The sequence below is a fragment of the Acanthaster planci genome, linkage group LG01, assembly GCF_054643075.1.
Source record: "Acanthaster planci isolate LZ-2023a linkage group LG01, COTS_SCS, whole genome shotgun sequence".
In the NCBI taxonomy this organism is placed as follows: Eukaryota; Metazoa; Echinodermata; class Asteroidea; order Valvatida; family Acanthasteridae; genus Acanthaster; species Acanthaster planci.
In genome coordinates, this window is record NC_141777.1 from 36114663 (window position 1) to 36127143 (window position 12481).

The window sequence follows — 12481 nt, forward strand, 5'->3', positions numbered from 1 at the left end:
GAGGGCTCCTTTATCCACATGTAATGACACATCACAATAGTATTCTTACAACTTAAAAAAAAGCTACTTAACAGTAATAACATTTCTGGCAAGGATGCCTGAAGTTACTGTTGCATTTTGTTTTGCAGGTTATTAGTTGACAAAACTGCACCTTTCAGTATAAGCAATACAGGCAGTAGAAAACTAGGGATGAACTAGATAAGCAGTAGCACAGGGGCACAAAAACAAAACAACAGCAATCGTTTACAAAATTGTAGTGACAAGAGAGCAACAAAAGAAAAAAATGGCATCAGTGATAATAATTAGTAAAGCCAGCAACAGCAGTGAAAAAAACTGAGCAAAAGCTGCAGCATCAGCGGCTAAGGAAGAGCAGCAACGGCATTAGAAAAAAGAAATAACTACGTCATCAACGGCTACATCACTGACATCAACATCAGCAGCAAACACATACAATGGCAACAACATAAACCGGAACAAACTCCAATATTTCATAAGTAAAAATGCAACACCCCCCAAGTTTCTGCAGTTGTGACTCGAGCACCTACCCCTGTCCCTAGCTACGGGGATCGCCTGCGAAGCCGACGATGAAAACGACGGTGGGCTCAGAGTGGTCACTATCGAAGACACGCTCAGACGACTTCGGCTTCTCCTCTGCCCTGAGGGCGAGGTCATGCTCAGAGCCGACACGCTCCGTAGGGTGGACTCAAAATCTGCATCACACATGGTGAGACAACAGGTTGTCTACTAGCAACCAAGACCCAAGCAGAGAATTTTTTTAAATATAATTTGTGTACATGCTCCTTTGTGTCCTATTTAACCTGATCTCAATTTTTTTTGCCAACTGAGGAGCATTTTGGTGCCTTTTCTATTTGGATTTTTTTTATTCAAGATGCCAGGTCAGAGAGCAAAGCTTTTTCAGAAATATTTTCAATGAAGCAAGTTTGGTTCACAGTTTCCACAGAAGCCTCCAAAATAAACACTGTCTACCTCATCAACGGCAGCCTCATTTTACAGAAAAAGCCCTCATTTTTCAGAAAAAGTATCAAAACCTTGAGGGTTGCACTGCCCGATGAAGGTGACCAGAAAGAGATGCCACATAGCTTTCCATTTAAGAGAAGCAGAGAGCTGCACCAAATATGTGCCCAGGTAAAATTCACATCACAGACTTTTTCATGTAGCAATTTATGAGCATTTCCCCCAAATCAAATGTAAGCCAAAGCTACATATTAAGAGATGGCTACTCCGGAAAAATAAACCAGTTCATCACACCAACTGAAACATAGTATTTGCAATTCATGTTAGTATACATTGCAGTATTCATTGCCTTTAAAGCAAAGTTTGATAAATAGTTCCCTAACTTCATGCAGCATTTTCGTATCTGGCTGCTACAGCAAAAGAGGTACTTTTTGCTTTCATTAAACATGAAATAAAAACAGAGATTCAAAAATGATAAGAAAAGTTTCTTTTCTATATCAGCCATCTTTGCAGATATTGCTCCTAAAAGTGCAAAAAACATTAAAAACTATAAATAAAAATTGCATTAAATTGCTAGATATTATTAAACATTCAGAAATGCAAGCAATATCTCGGTTAATAGGAAAAACATGCTGTCTACTTAATTAAATCTTTTTTCAGGGGAAAAAAAAAATTGGCATCAAGGATCTCAACTCCAAAGGGAGAACTTGAAGGATTCAGACTGCATACTGACCCGACTGCGGAGTGTGGACAGCCACTATCAGCTGGATAGCATTCTTGGCATATCTGGTGACCAAGGCGTCGCAGGAGGCTTGGGTCAACTCACTGGCAGGGAAGTGGGTGGACTGAAGCTCACGTCTCAGGCAGGTTAGGACAGTGGAGGCGTGCTCAATCTGTCGTGGGGAACACAAAATACAAAGGGCGTATAGCTATAAAACAAGAGAAGTTATCAAAATGTCACTAAAATTCAGATGAGTTAGTTGAAAGGTATCTCATCATTTTTGAATTTGATAAACGAAAGGGTTTAACAACTGTCTAATGGATGGAGTGAAAAGAGGAATCTATTGACCGCCCTCCTCAGTATTTTAGGCTAAATTACTGCTAGGCAATGCAGTATGCGACAATATTGGTAAAGAATCTGCTCAGTGTAACAATATCCCAAAGATCCACTATCCTCTAAAGGTTAAACAGCCTGCAAGTCTCAGCCTGCCAGTGCCAGCCACCAAAGGATCCAACAGCAACCATGTTCAATGGGACTAACTTGCTTTGCACAGAGCAGGCACGGATCCTACTTCCGTCAACTGCTCAGTACCGCAGGTCCCCACAGAAGTGCCCAATGTTGCAACTTATTGCATTCACAGCGGGGTTGATACTGACAAGGCTGGGCCCACTTTCACATAACTGTGTATCTCGGATCCCCACTCTGTACTTATGGCACTGATAGTTACTCTCACGATCAGTGTTCGTAAACATCTATTTAAACATCAACACAGGTTTGTCCGCACCTTTGTGTTCATAAGCAGCTGTTCCAACATTAGCATCGGTTTAGACACCAAATGCTCACAGTCGTGTCTCTCTGGCTCAGGTAAGCACAGTAATGCCTGAAATAAAAACAGTAATCATTGTATGCGTACACAACCATGAAATCATTCTTACAGACTAAATTCCTTGCACAAGAATCCTTAACGATACTTTTCTGTGCCAACCTTGGAGTGTGTAGTAACTCAGAATTTCTTTCATTAGCAGCGGCAGTTGTACTTACGGAATGTGAGTAGCCAAGCGCATCATTTCTTTATGGAAACCACTGACTCCACGCAGTAGCTCCCACTTGGACGTTAGCTTCACTGGTGGCCCATCTTTTCTTATTCCTGAACATTGCTTCGTCGCCGTAGTAAATCAGGTTTAGCAATAGTATACAGCTAACAGGTGAGCTACGGTGATGCTCAACAGATATTTATATTTTTGGTCCATAACCCAGGTGCTTCTACTTACCTGTATGTGTATTTTTTCTTTGTACATATTTTATCAGGCAAAAAAGGATGTTACTAAGTTTATTTTTCCCATTCAGGCAAAGTGGGCCCCCAAAATGTATTTGTTTTATAAAGAACACTACAGAAACCGGCTAAGTTAGCCACAAAAAAATCATGTTATTTTTGTAGAAAACTTCAGCACTCGCTAAAGGTGCCAAGGGAACTCACGAGGGCAGACATCACAGACATCATGCACAAATCGGAGACGGTGCCATGCTTGAGCACAGCAATCTATTCTTATGAGAGTATGTGCAAGCCCATCTAGGGTTTGTGCTTCAGCACTGGGTGTATAGGCGTAGTGGCTGTGAATGGATGCTGCCTCGTACGGAGCAGTGATATCCCACTGAGCTGATGTCTTGCTCATTGTTACGATCCAAGTTGATCCAAATCCTTTTGTGTCTCCCCGAAAAGGTACGTGTGGAATTTACGCATGTTCCAAAAAACCTATAAGAGACTCTGTAGTCATTGATTTCACTCTCAGTCAGTGCCTATATGCTTTTAGCAGGTGCGTTCCGAAATAGCCGGCATTGGGTCAGCACCTCCTTGTCGTCTTCTCCTCTTTACCGTTGGACCGTGGCCGAGGCTGACACCGCTCAGGGACCGTGGACCCTGGAGTGTCGTGGCTCCATGTGGAAGCCAAATCTCGGGGATCGACACTGACCTACCGGTCTCAACTGGGCTGTTCTGGCGCAGAGTGTGGAGGTGCTTGACCCAACGACCGCGCTCTTTTAGCAATGGCACTGACTGGGTGGGGCCTAATTTTCTTTCTCTCTTGTGTTGGCTCCTTAAGGTAATTATACTCGGCCGAATATAATTTGCCTCTTTGCGTATTAATATGTTTTTTTGCGGGCTTGCTAATGTTCAATGTAATTAATTGTGCTTGGCTGTGCTATGGTAAATAATTTCCTTTTATGCTTTCGACTGTTCAAATTCACGGTGTTCTTGCATGAGAAGTTTAAGAGAAGTGGTTTGCAGCAAACCACTAAATTTACTTTGTTTTAATTTACTGCTTTGCTAATTTAAGTTTACAATTAAATGTTATTAAAAAAAATTAGTTCCTTTATTGTTCTTTGCTCGTATTTTTAGTGTCCTGGTTCCCGTCTTTTGATTTTTCTTCTGCTGTGCGTTCTCCGCACGCAACACTCATGCAATGCTTCACGCACCTATGGCATGATGTGTGAACTTTCATCTTTTCAGATGAATGTGTACACAAGTGCAGTGTCTTCACATGGATGCCGTGCAAACTGCACCAATAGCATTAAGGGGTATGTAATGCTTCTTGTTTCATAACTACCAAGGGGTATGTGAGCACGGAGGCCAAATGAATATCTGATGCTTGGGTGGAAGTGGTATGAAGAGTGCCTAGAAATGGACCCTTGCAGGACTAACCTTGGCACCCAGGCTGAGTGACTGCAGCTCCTCCACCTGCTCCATGGCCATCAAGTCCAGAAAGTGATCCATCATGAGCTGGACCAGGAACACGGTACTGGCCAGGCTGATCCTGTCCCCCTGGGCGTCCAGGAGGTTCCTGCAAATGCGAAGGCAGAGGGCACGGTCCCCAATCTGCTCCAGGATCTGACAAGGCCAAGAGGATCAAGAAAGGAAGTAGACAGCTTTGCCAAAAATGACACCAGTCAGATACTCTGCACTGAGGTTCTCACACATCCACGAGTGCAGAGGATAAAATCAGATTGCTCTAAGATCTCATGGGAAATTTTCAAAAAGGCAGCTTTGCAAATATGATTTGGGATGGATATTCTGTCTCAGGATTCTTTCAGATCTGCAGACTTTGCCACCTGCTCTGGAATCTTTAAAGCTAGATAGCAGATGAATGAGCCTGTTTTAGCAACATGATATGGAAAATTTCTGCAGAGAGGCCATCGCAGCTCCGTGGTTGCCACTGCAGGTAGCTGCAAACTGGATAGAAGACAGGATTAGGCTGATATACAAGACTGGGGCAGGTGAGGTTTTCTGCTGCAAAATAGATTCAAACATATACACACAAGTAATCTACAAGCCCGCAGATCTGTAGATACCAAGGATGATCGTGGATGAAGTCAATAATTTGCACATCAGCATGGCTGAGAAAAATGAAGGAGCTATGAAAGAATGACACGGGAAGATTTGTGCTTAAAGTGAAGATCAGCAGATGCAAGGAACCATCTCGGTCAAGCAGTCAAAGACATCGAATCGAGAAGACTTCTTGGTCTGCAGACCTGTTGACTCCATTATTACTGCAAATAGTGAGAACATCAACTATTCCCAGAGTTACACAGCAAGCATCAGGAATCAACAGGCAGCTCTCAGCATTCAGGGCAAAAACATTCAACCAGTGACACTGATGGGGTTCAACCCTCACACCCTGCAGTCAGGCATCTCATATCTCGAAGACAAGCTTCAGGATAGAGTTTTCTCCAATTGTAACCCACTGGCAAGGCTGTCAGAGTGAGGACCCCTTCTGCTTACTGTTTTAAGCCAATTTCAATACTCTAAAGCCACTGGATGGTCAAGAGGACTTGTACTGAAAAAGACGCGCAAGGCTTCATCAGTGCAGCAAAGGCTTGTGGCCAGTGAAACTTAAGCTGGCCAGAGAAACTTAAAGTGCTGATCATCTAGCAAGTCCCGGTCAAGTTTGATTGCACCATCCACGGACAGAGCTCATTCCTAAAATAACACAGTTAGTTCTCCGTGTGTGACACGTCTTTATGGTGTGGCTCAGCCTTTACTGGTTTTACAATTATGTAGGCTAATTTATTCAATATCTTATCGATATTCTTATTCGTACTAGGACATTTTAACAAAGCAGATATGCATAACGAAAATATCAGCCACTTCCCACTGTCCTTACTGCTGCGCTGGGTGGAACACACTCAAGTTATGTCGTTCATACTACTGCTAGCACCGATTTATTGTCCACTGTAAACAAAGTAAAACTTCCTCTGCTAATAAAGGATACCAAAATGGTAAAATAACGGCCACAAAACTTGCACTTCTAAAATCCATGTTGACAAGTGCATTGGCCAATGCTTGGAGTTTTTCCTCAGGTGAGTTAAAATTGAACCCATTCAATAAAATCTGATGGAAAGTAAGGATACATCTGAGTATTACTGCCCAATATTGATTAGCTTCAGTCATCATGCTAATTATGTTTAACGTATAGGTCTGTTCTATGCATGGAAATAATGCCCAAAACACAAAACTGCTAGAAGTCTACTTCCATGTACTGCAAGGAATTCATTGGAAACCACATGTGCAATTTGAACACCTGTGGAAGGTACATGGAAATAGCTTTCAAAAATATAATGTTGGCCCAAATGTTGAAACTGGAATGTTTAACATCTTACGAGTGTAGAGTATGGTAGGAATTCAGGGCCTAAAAAGGGAGTAAATTGGCTAGATTCTGAAATGCTGGTAAAATTTTAATTTTTGCAGAGTTTCTGATTAAATAAAATCCTGCTGTTAAGAAACTTAAACGAAAAAAAATTGAGGGAAATCAATTCAATTAAAAGAGTAATCTCTATTTACACTGACCTGGTACGCCATGAGAGTGTTGTTGCTATCACCCAGCAAGTGCAAAAGATGCTTTTCATGAATTGTCTGCATGGATGGAAATAACAGAATAGGTCGATAAACTGGAGGCATTCCATGAAACTTTGACACGAGATAGGACAGGACAGGCCTGGCTGCAATTTGTGACACGAGGTTGACACAGAGAGGTCGAATTTCACTGGAATCATGAGGAAACTTGAATTATCCCAATGTTTGTTTTTGTGATAAAAGATCCAAAGTATTTCAAGTATCAGTTTTCCTTGATTAAGATGGTGCTTTTTGAGGCAGCAGAATGCAGGTCCCATACTTTGAGACTCAAAAACCTCATTGAAATCCGTAAATAAATCCATGTTTTGTTTTATCTACCAAAAACATGGATAACAGTTTCTCCACAGCAACCTCTCAGTGAAACCCTGCTTTAGCAGTACTCTGTATTGGCAGTACTGAAAACAAGATTCCTCAAGGCCTATGTATGAAATGGAAAGCTAAATTTACACTCCAACTTTTTGAGAGTTGTTTTTGAGAACAAGGATCACTGAGTTTCATTCGGTTGACTTTTTGACCCAGTTTTTCTCAGTCTTGAGTACCTTCTCAAGCACAGACCTTGATGCACCCCTATTTGCCATTGTTGGGAGCTTACCTCTTTTAAGTTTAAGTACACGTTGTGCTGGACTGCCCATTTCTTGGCCAGCTCAAAGTCCCCGGCACCCAGCAGCACGGCCAACACTGCGTGGGGGTCCTCCTGGCTGTCTGCGGCCGCTCGCTGCCACTGGACGTAAGGGCTTGGTGGGGTCACTGCCTCGGGGTCACTGTTGTCCAGGTCAAGTGTCGTGGCTGAATCGTTGGCCTGTGCATACTCGGCAATCTGTACAGGATAGTTTCCCAAAAATGTTAATGCAAAACAGGAAGATCGAACAGTCCCTGTGATTCAAGTAGCTGGTAACTGCTGAAACATTTCATTGAATGGTTTTCAGTCTGCAGCAATTTATGAATAACAACTCTAATTTTCTTAACATCAGAAATGCCACAAATGGTTAATCCTTTTAGAGTTAGAAGCTGGTACTCTTTAATTTATAATTTGAAGTACTGAAAGTCAGTTAAATTCAAACATGTTGTTCAACCAATCTTTGCGCATAATCTGTAGAGGTAGCACCAACAACTTCTCTCACCACAACAAAATAAAGCAATTTAATTTGAATTTGTTCAGGAAACCACATGCAAAAAACAGAACTAAAGAGTTTAATCTTAATGCCACAAAGGACTGTGCAGATAAAAAAGTTGGGAGTACTGAGGCCCTGAAAATCAGATGTCAACAATTGTACAGTTCGTTAATGTGATGATGACGCTCTACTGTGCTGCATTACAGTACGAGTTCAGAATAGTGCAGTTTACAGTCTTACTTGTCACATTAAACCCAATACTACATGTATCTTGTAATCAGAGCTTCAAATGTTACAATTGCCAGGAAACTGGATGAAGTTGCAGAGGGTGATTGACAGCAGAAAGGAAAATAAACTCATAAAAACTTTCAAGACGGTTATTTTACCTTGCTGTATGTTTTCATTTGTTCCAGCTTAAAAGCAACAGATTCTTTCAGACTGGTGTCTGCAGCAGGGTTTGCCACACAGTGCTCCAGTAACTGCAGACAGACTGACACAGGTAGGCGGGGTAACAGACCTAGGGTCACCCGGCTACACAAGTCTTTGTCTTGGAGGCATAAGAGTGCCCGCCAAGAATCAGACATCAGTAGCTCCTCCTTCTTTGTGGGGAGGTCAGCCTGGGCAGCACAGCAGAGCACAAAGTCCCGTATGATTGACAACTGCGGCAGCCAATCACTTAACGCGTCCGCTTTGGGGAGTGAGTAGATGAGGTGCAGGGCATCCGCCCACTTGGAGTAGGTTATGAGGTGATCTACGGTATAGTACACCATGGCCTGGTAGTGGTCGCTGCGGAGGTTGGCCAAGGTGCAGGCGTGAGCATTACGCATAGTCAGAGCGACAGTGTTTGCTGGGTGGCCTTCTGGTATATTCAGGCTGCTGGCTTTATCCTGCAATGTTTCGGCTGTTTCTACAATGTTCAACATAAAGGACTCCACATATCGCTGCACAGTGGAGTAGCCAATCACATGCTGTGCCATCTTGGTCATCTCCAGCCTCGGTGTTACCACATCCGGGAGGAACTCCCTGTCCTCACCAAAGGCCCCTTCATCAAAGACCAAGCTCATGGGGCTGCCCACTGAGCTGGTCAGGCTGTTGCTGCTCTCGAAGGACTTCTTCAGGGCAAACCTGTCGGGCCTGTCATCCACTGACATACTGACAAGGCCAGCCAGGGAGGCGACCAGCTTGGACTTGGAATGGAGGTAAGCCAGGGTAGACTCTGTCATGCTGAATGTCGGACGGGGCAAGCACTCAAAATGCCTAACGGGGACCTCGCTGAGCAGACCCTCAGGCTCAGAGGAGCTGCGTCGATGGGTAAGAACCGGCCGCTTCAGTTTGGATGCAAAGCGGTACTCAAACTTGTAGCCATAGCAGAAGTTATATGGCTCGATTCGAACGGTAAACTTGAAGGAACGTGTGCGGGTTAACTTTGGTCTCATTGGCAATCCTGGATAAAGTAAAACATAATCATAAATAGTACCTTGACCTGAAAAAACCTGACAAAAAAAACATGTGAAAGGAAGGCAGGTGAAATGCCACCACGTGACTGGTGAGAAGGCTACAGCTTGTACACATTTAGATGAAAACTGGGTGTAAGCTAAATGCAACCACTGAGCGATGCTCAAAACACATTGGTTCTCTCAAGTAGGCCCCTCCCACCAATAACAGTTCCTGAACAGAACCCACGGGTTCCAAGCATGCATGAGAGAGGAAGCATTATGACAAAGCAACAAGATTCCATTGAAGCTTCACATTGACTTTTCCATCCCAAACTATATCTCCGTGCACACATCTGACTCTAAGGTGAAACGGTCAACAGGTGAAGGGGTCGGGGGTCCAGTTTGGCCTGAAACAGAGAGCGCAGTGATTTCTTCTCACCCGGTGAAGCAGGTTTCTCCTCCAGCTCAATCTTGCCCGGCTGGCAGCTCAGAACAAATCTCTCCAGTTTCTCCCCAAGCTGCTTGGACATGTGGGGGGCCACCACGTTGAGCAGGCCACCATATATGTGGCCTTGCTCCACGTCTGTGCCCAGACTCTTCCCAGTGAAGTCCTTCCGGAACCAGTCCAGTTGCTTGGGTATGGTCACCTGAAAACAAAATGGCCATTAGGAAGCTATTATCATGTCAATAGGCTGTGGGTTCCCTGTTAAGGCTGAGTAAATTTGAATAATTGAATATTTGACCTTCCATTTGATCAAAAATTCAGTCGTACCAAATTCCGCAGTACAAAGAAAAAATATACAAGAGTACAAAAGAAAGAAAAACTTGACAAAAACTTGGAGAAATTTTGGGCCATTTTGCTGGGCATTTGCACTTTATCTGCCTTTAAGTTTAATCATTACATCTTGAAAAACACTTGTAGAATGCAGTTTTTCTTTATTTCATTGACGTTCATCTCTGAATAATCAATTTGGAAAAAGGATTTGATTATGATCAATACATTTAAATAATCAATACTTTTCACCAAATTTTGATGTAAAACCTGTTACAAAATGCTATGTCCAAATAATATGACACATAGAATTCATATGGGATGGGAATAGTTGTCCGTTCAACAATGAAATCAGGGTAGTTAAGGAAGTGGCGTCACTATATTTTGAAGTGTTAACAAAGACTTAAACACTTGCCATATTCATCACAGGCAACAGAAAGGTCTCTTTTTCTGAATGTAACTGGACATGAAAAAGCTTACGAACATCTAGGAGACTCAGAATGACAGCCCCAACTGAATTCTGTTTATAAACTTACCCGCATTCTCTCCTCGTTCACGATGACGTAATTCTCCAAGAACTGCTGCATCGCTGACTCTAGCTGCTCTTCCACAGTGTTGACTTGCAGCACCTGTGCAAATCACCGTGCGTAGATCAAATCCGACGCATCTAATTAACTCAAATAATCCTGAATACTCCCAACAATCTTAAATATGACTTATCATACATCTCAAAGGGTTCAGGTTAATTGTACTAGCATCATTTGACAAGATGACACCATCTCCTTCAATTTCGTTTGTAAGGTAGAAAAAAAGAAAATAAAAGCAGTGAGAAAAATATCAGTATGATTTGAGGTTTGTGTGGAGTAAAACTACTAAAGGTACATGTATAAAATGGCTGCAGACATGTACATGTATTTCTTCTTTGAAATATGGAGAGTTCTCTAACTACCGGTTCTTTCAAAGTAACACTTCTTCAAAGAAACAAATATACAAGGATGTACCTGAAAGGCATTATCTTCCTGTAAAAAAGAAGATTAATTTTGAAAAACTTTTGGTTATAATTGAAGTTCTTGGCTAGGCACAGTGTATATTCAGGCTGCAAATAAGAGTGAACAATGAAACTTAAAAATATTTGAGATGCAAATACTCTGAAATCGCTAAGTACATGTACATGTGCAATAACAATGTTGCAACAGTAGTTCCCCTTCTGATGACGATCTGATGTTAAGTTTTTTATTTCATTCTCAATCCAACCATTCCAGATCTTCCAAAATCCTCCAGGAGATTTGGAGGCCACTGCAGGATGAGGAGGGTACAGTTCACCCACAATTTCCTTCCAGAGCTTTATGTCCCTGGAAAGCTTGACTAAAAAAGGACGCATCATGGTTTTTCTGCACAAGGGGATTTTAGACGCTCTTGAAAGGTTCTCAGTAAATATTCCAAATGGGGTTAGGCTAAATGATGCCTTGGGATCCTTACCTGCAAGGCTGGTGAGACTTGGCACCCATTGGAGATGACAAACAGCAACCGCGTCTCGGCAGGTGGCAGATACCTGTGCCAGGGGTCCTCAACATTCAGTGCTGCAAACCAACAGATGTTTACAGCACGCTGTGAAAATGTGGTTGGTGTCTAAAATCCTACGACTGCTTTCAACTCGGCCAAAAAAACATCCCTATTAAACCCAGGGTTCCCAAAACCAAAATTCAAGTAATGACTACTTGTTGCTAAAAACCGCACATCTGCCGCCAAATACTTTTCTTCTGCAGCACCGGTACAATGTTTTTCTAGGGGATATTGCAGGATACCAGTCAAACTTGCGAATATTGACCATTTGGCGCCAGCTCATCATTCCTGGTAGCCTTAAGCAAGAAGAGTTGAGATAGCAAACGTGGAGGTCGAGTGGAAGCTTGTGTGTCTGAGTTAAATTAAAACTGAACAGAATATGAACAGTGAACAGAGTTGACAGTTCAAAAATTTTGACTTCCAGGCAAATATTGGATGACTAGCAAATAATGTCCATTCAGGCAATTCACAACAGGGTCGACAGATTTCGTGCGTTGTGATTGGCTAACGCACTGCAAACTCTTGGACGTGCACTATTGTGAATCGAACGTATTCATAAAAGACTTTTGAAGTGTCTTGTGACATTATTTGCAATTTGTGAAGCACAGCCCTTGGCCTACTCTGGTACATTTAATGGCTTACCGTGGAGCCTATGAAGGAGCATGTGATTGAAGCATGATGGCGGGTGCAGCCCTGGCCGCAGGATAATGTAACGAAGCTCAAAGGCACTGCAAGATGAAACCATGACACACACACAATGACGTCACCTTGGCACAATGGTGCTATCCTAGCTTTTCAACTCGAAAAATCTCTGGTACATAACATAGTTAACCACTTCCTGCCGGGAACTCCTGAATCGGAGACGTATGGTTTATATGCGTGGCCAGGGTCTCCGAACTCGGACAAAGGACACAGGGCCCTGTAACAAAAGACCGTACTCTGAACGAAAGACCAGGCTGCTGGGCATTACCGACATTTTACACCCTCAAAAGTGGT

General features: G+C 42.7%; 1 protein-coding gene across 5 annotated transcripts in view; it reads right to left on the minus strand.

Annotated features, from left to right (window-relative positions):
* Positions 1 to 12481, minus strand: part of LOC110981432 (uncharacterized) — a 53148-nt gene that overhangs the window by 13793 nt on the left and 26874 nt on the right. For 4 of the 5 annotated variants that reach the window (XR_015423385.1, XM_087130083.1, XM_022239014.2 and 1 more), the window contains 11 exons: positions 12128 to 12213; positions 11402 to 11502; positions 10459 to 10551; positions 9590 to 9797; positions 8101 to 9158; positions 7195 to 7419; positions 6537 to 6602; positions 4395 to 4580; positions 2481 to 2576; positions 1709 to 1868; positions 546 to 710 (listed from right to left, as the gene is read on the minus strand). Coding sequence is in view for 4 of the 5 variants with exons in the window: in XM_087130083.1 (XP_086986209.1) it covers positions 546 to 710; positions 1709 to 1868; positions 2481 to 2576; positions 4395 to 4580; positions 6537 to 6602; positions 7195 to 7419; positions 8101 to 9158; positions 9590 to 9797; positions 10459 to 10551; positions 11402 to 11502; positions 12128 to 12213 (2444 nt within the window). In the remaining variant the exon portion in view is untranslated. The remainder of the gene's footprint in view (positions 1 to 545; positions 711 to 1708; positions 1869 to 2480; positions 2577 to 4394; positions 4581 to 6536; positions 6603 to 7194; positions 7420 to 8100; positions 9159 to 9589; positions 9798 to 10458; positions 10552 to 11401; positions 11503 to 12127; positions 12214 to 12481) is intronic. The other variant, XM_087130142.1, reaches the window with a different exon arrangement.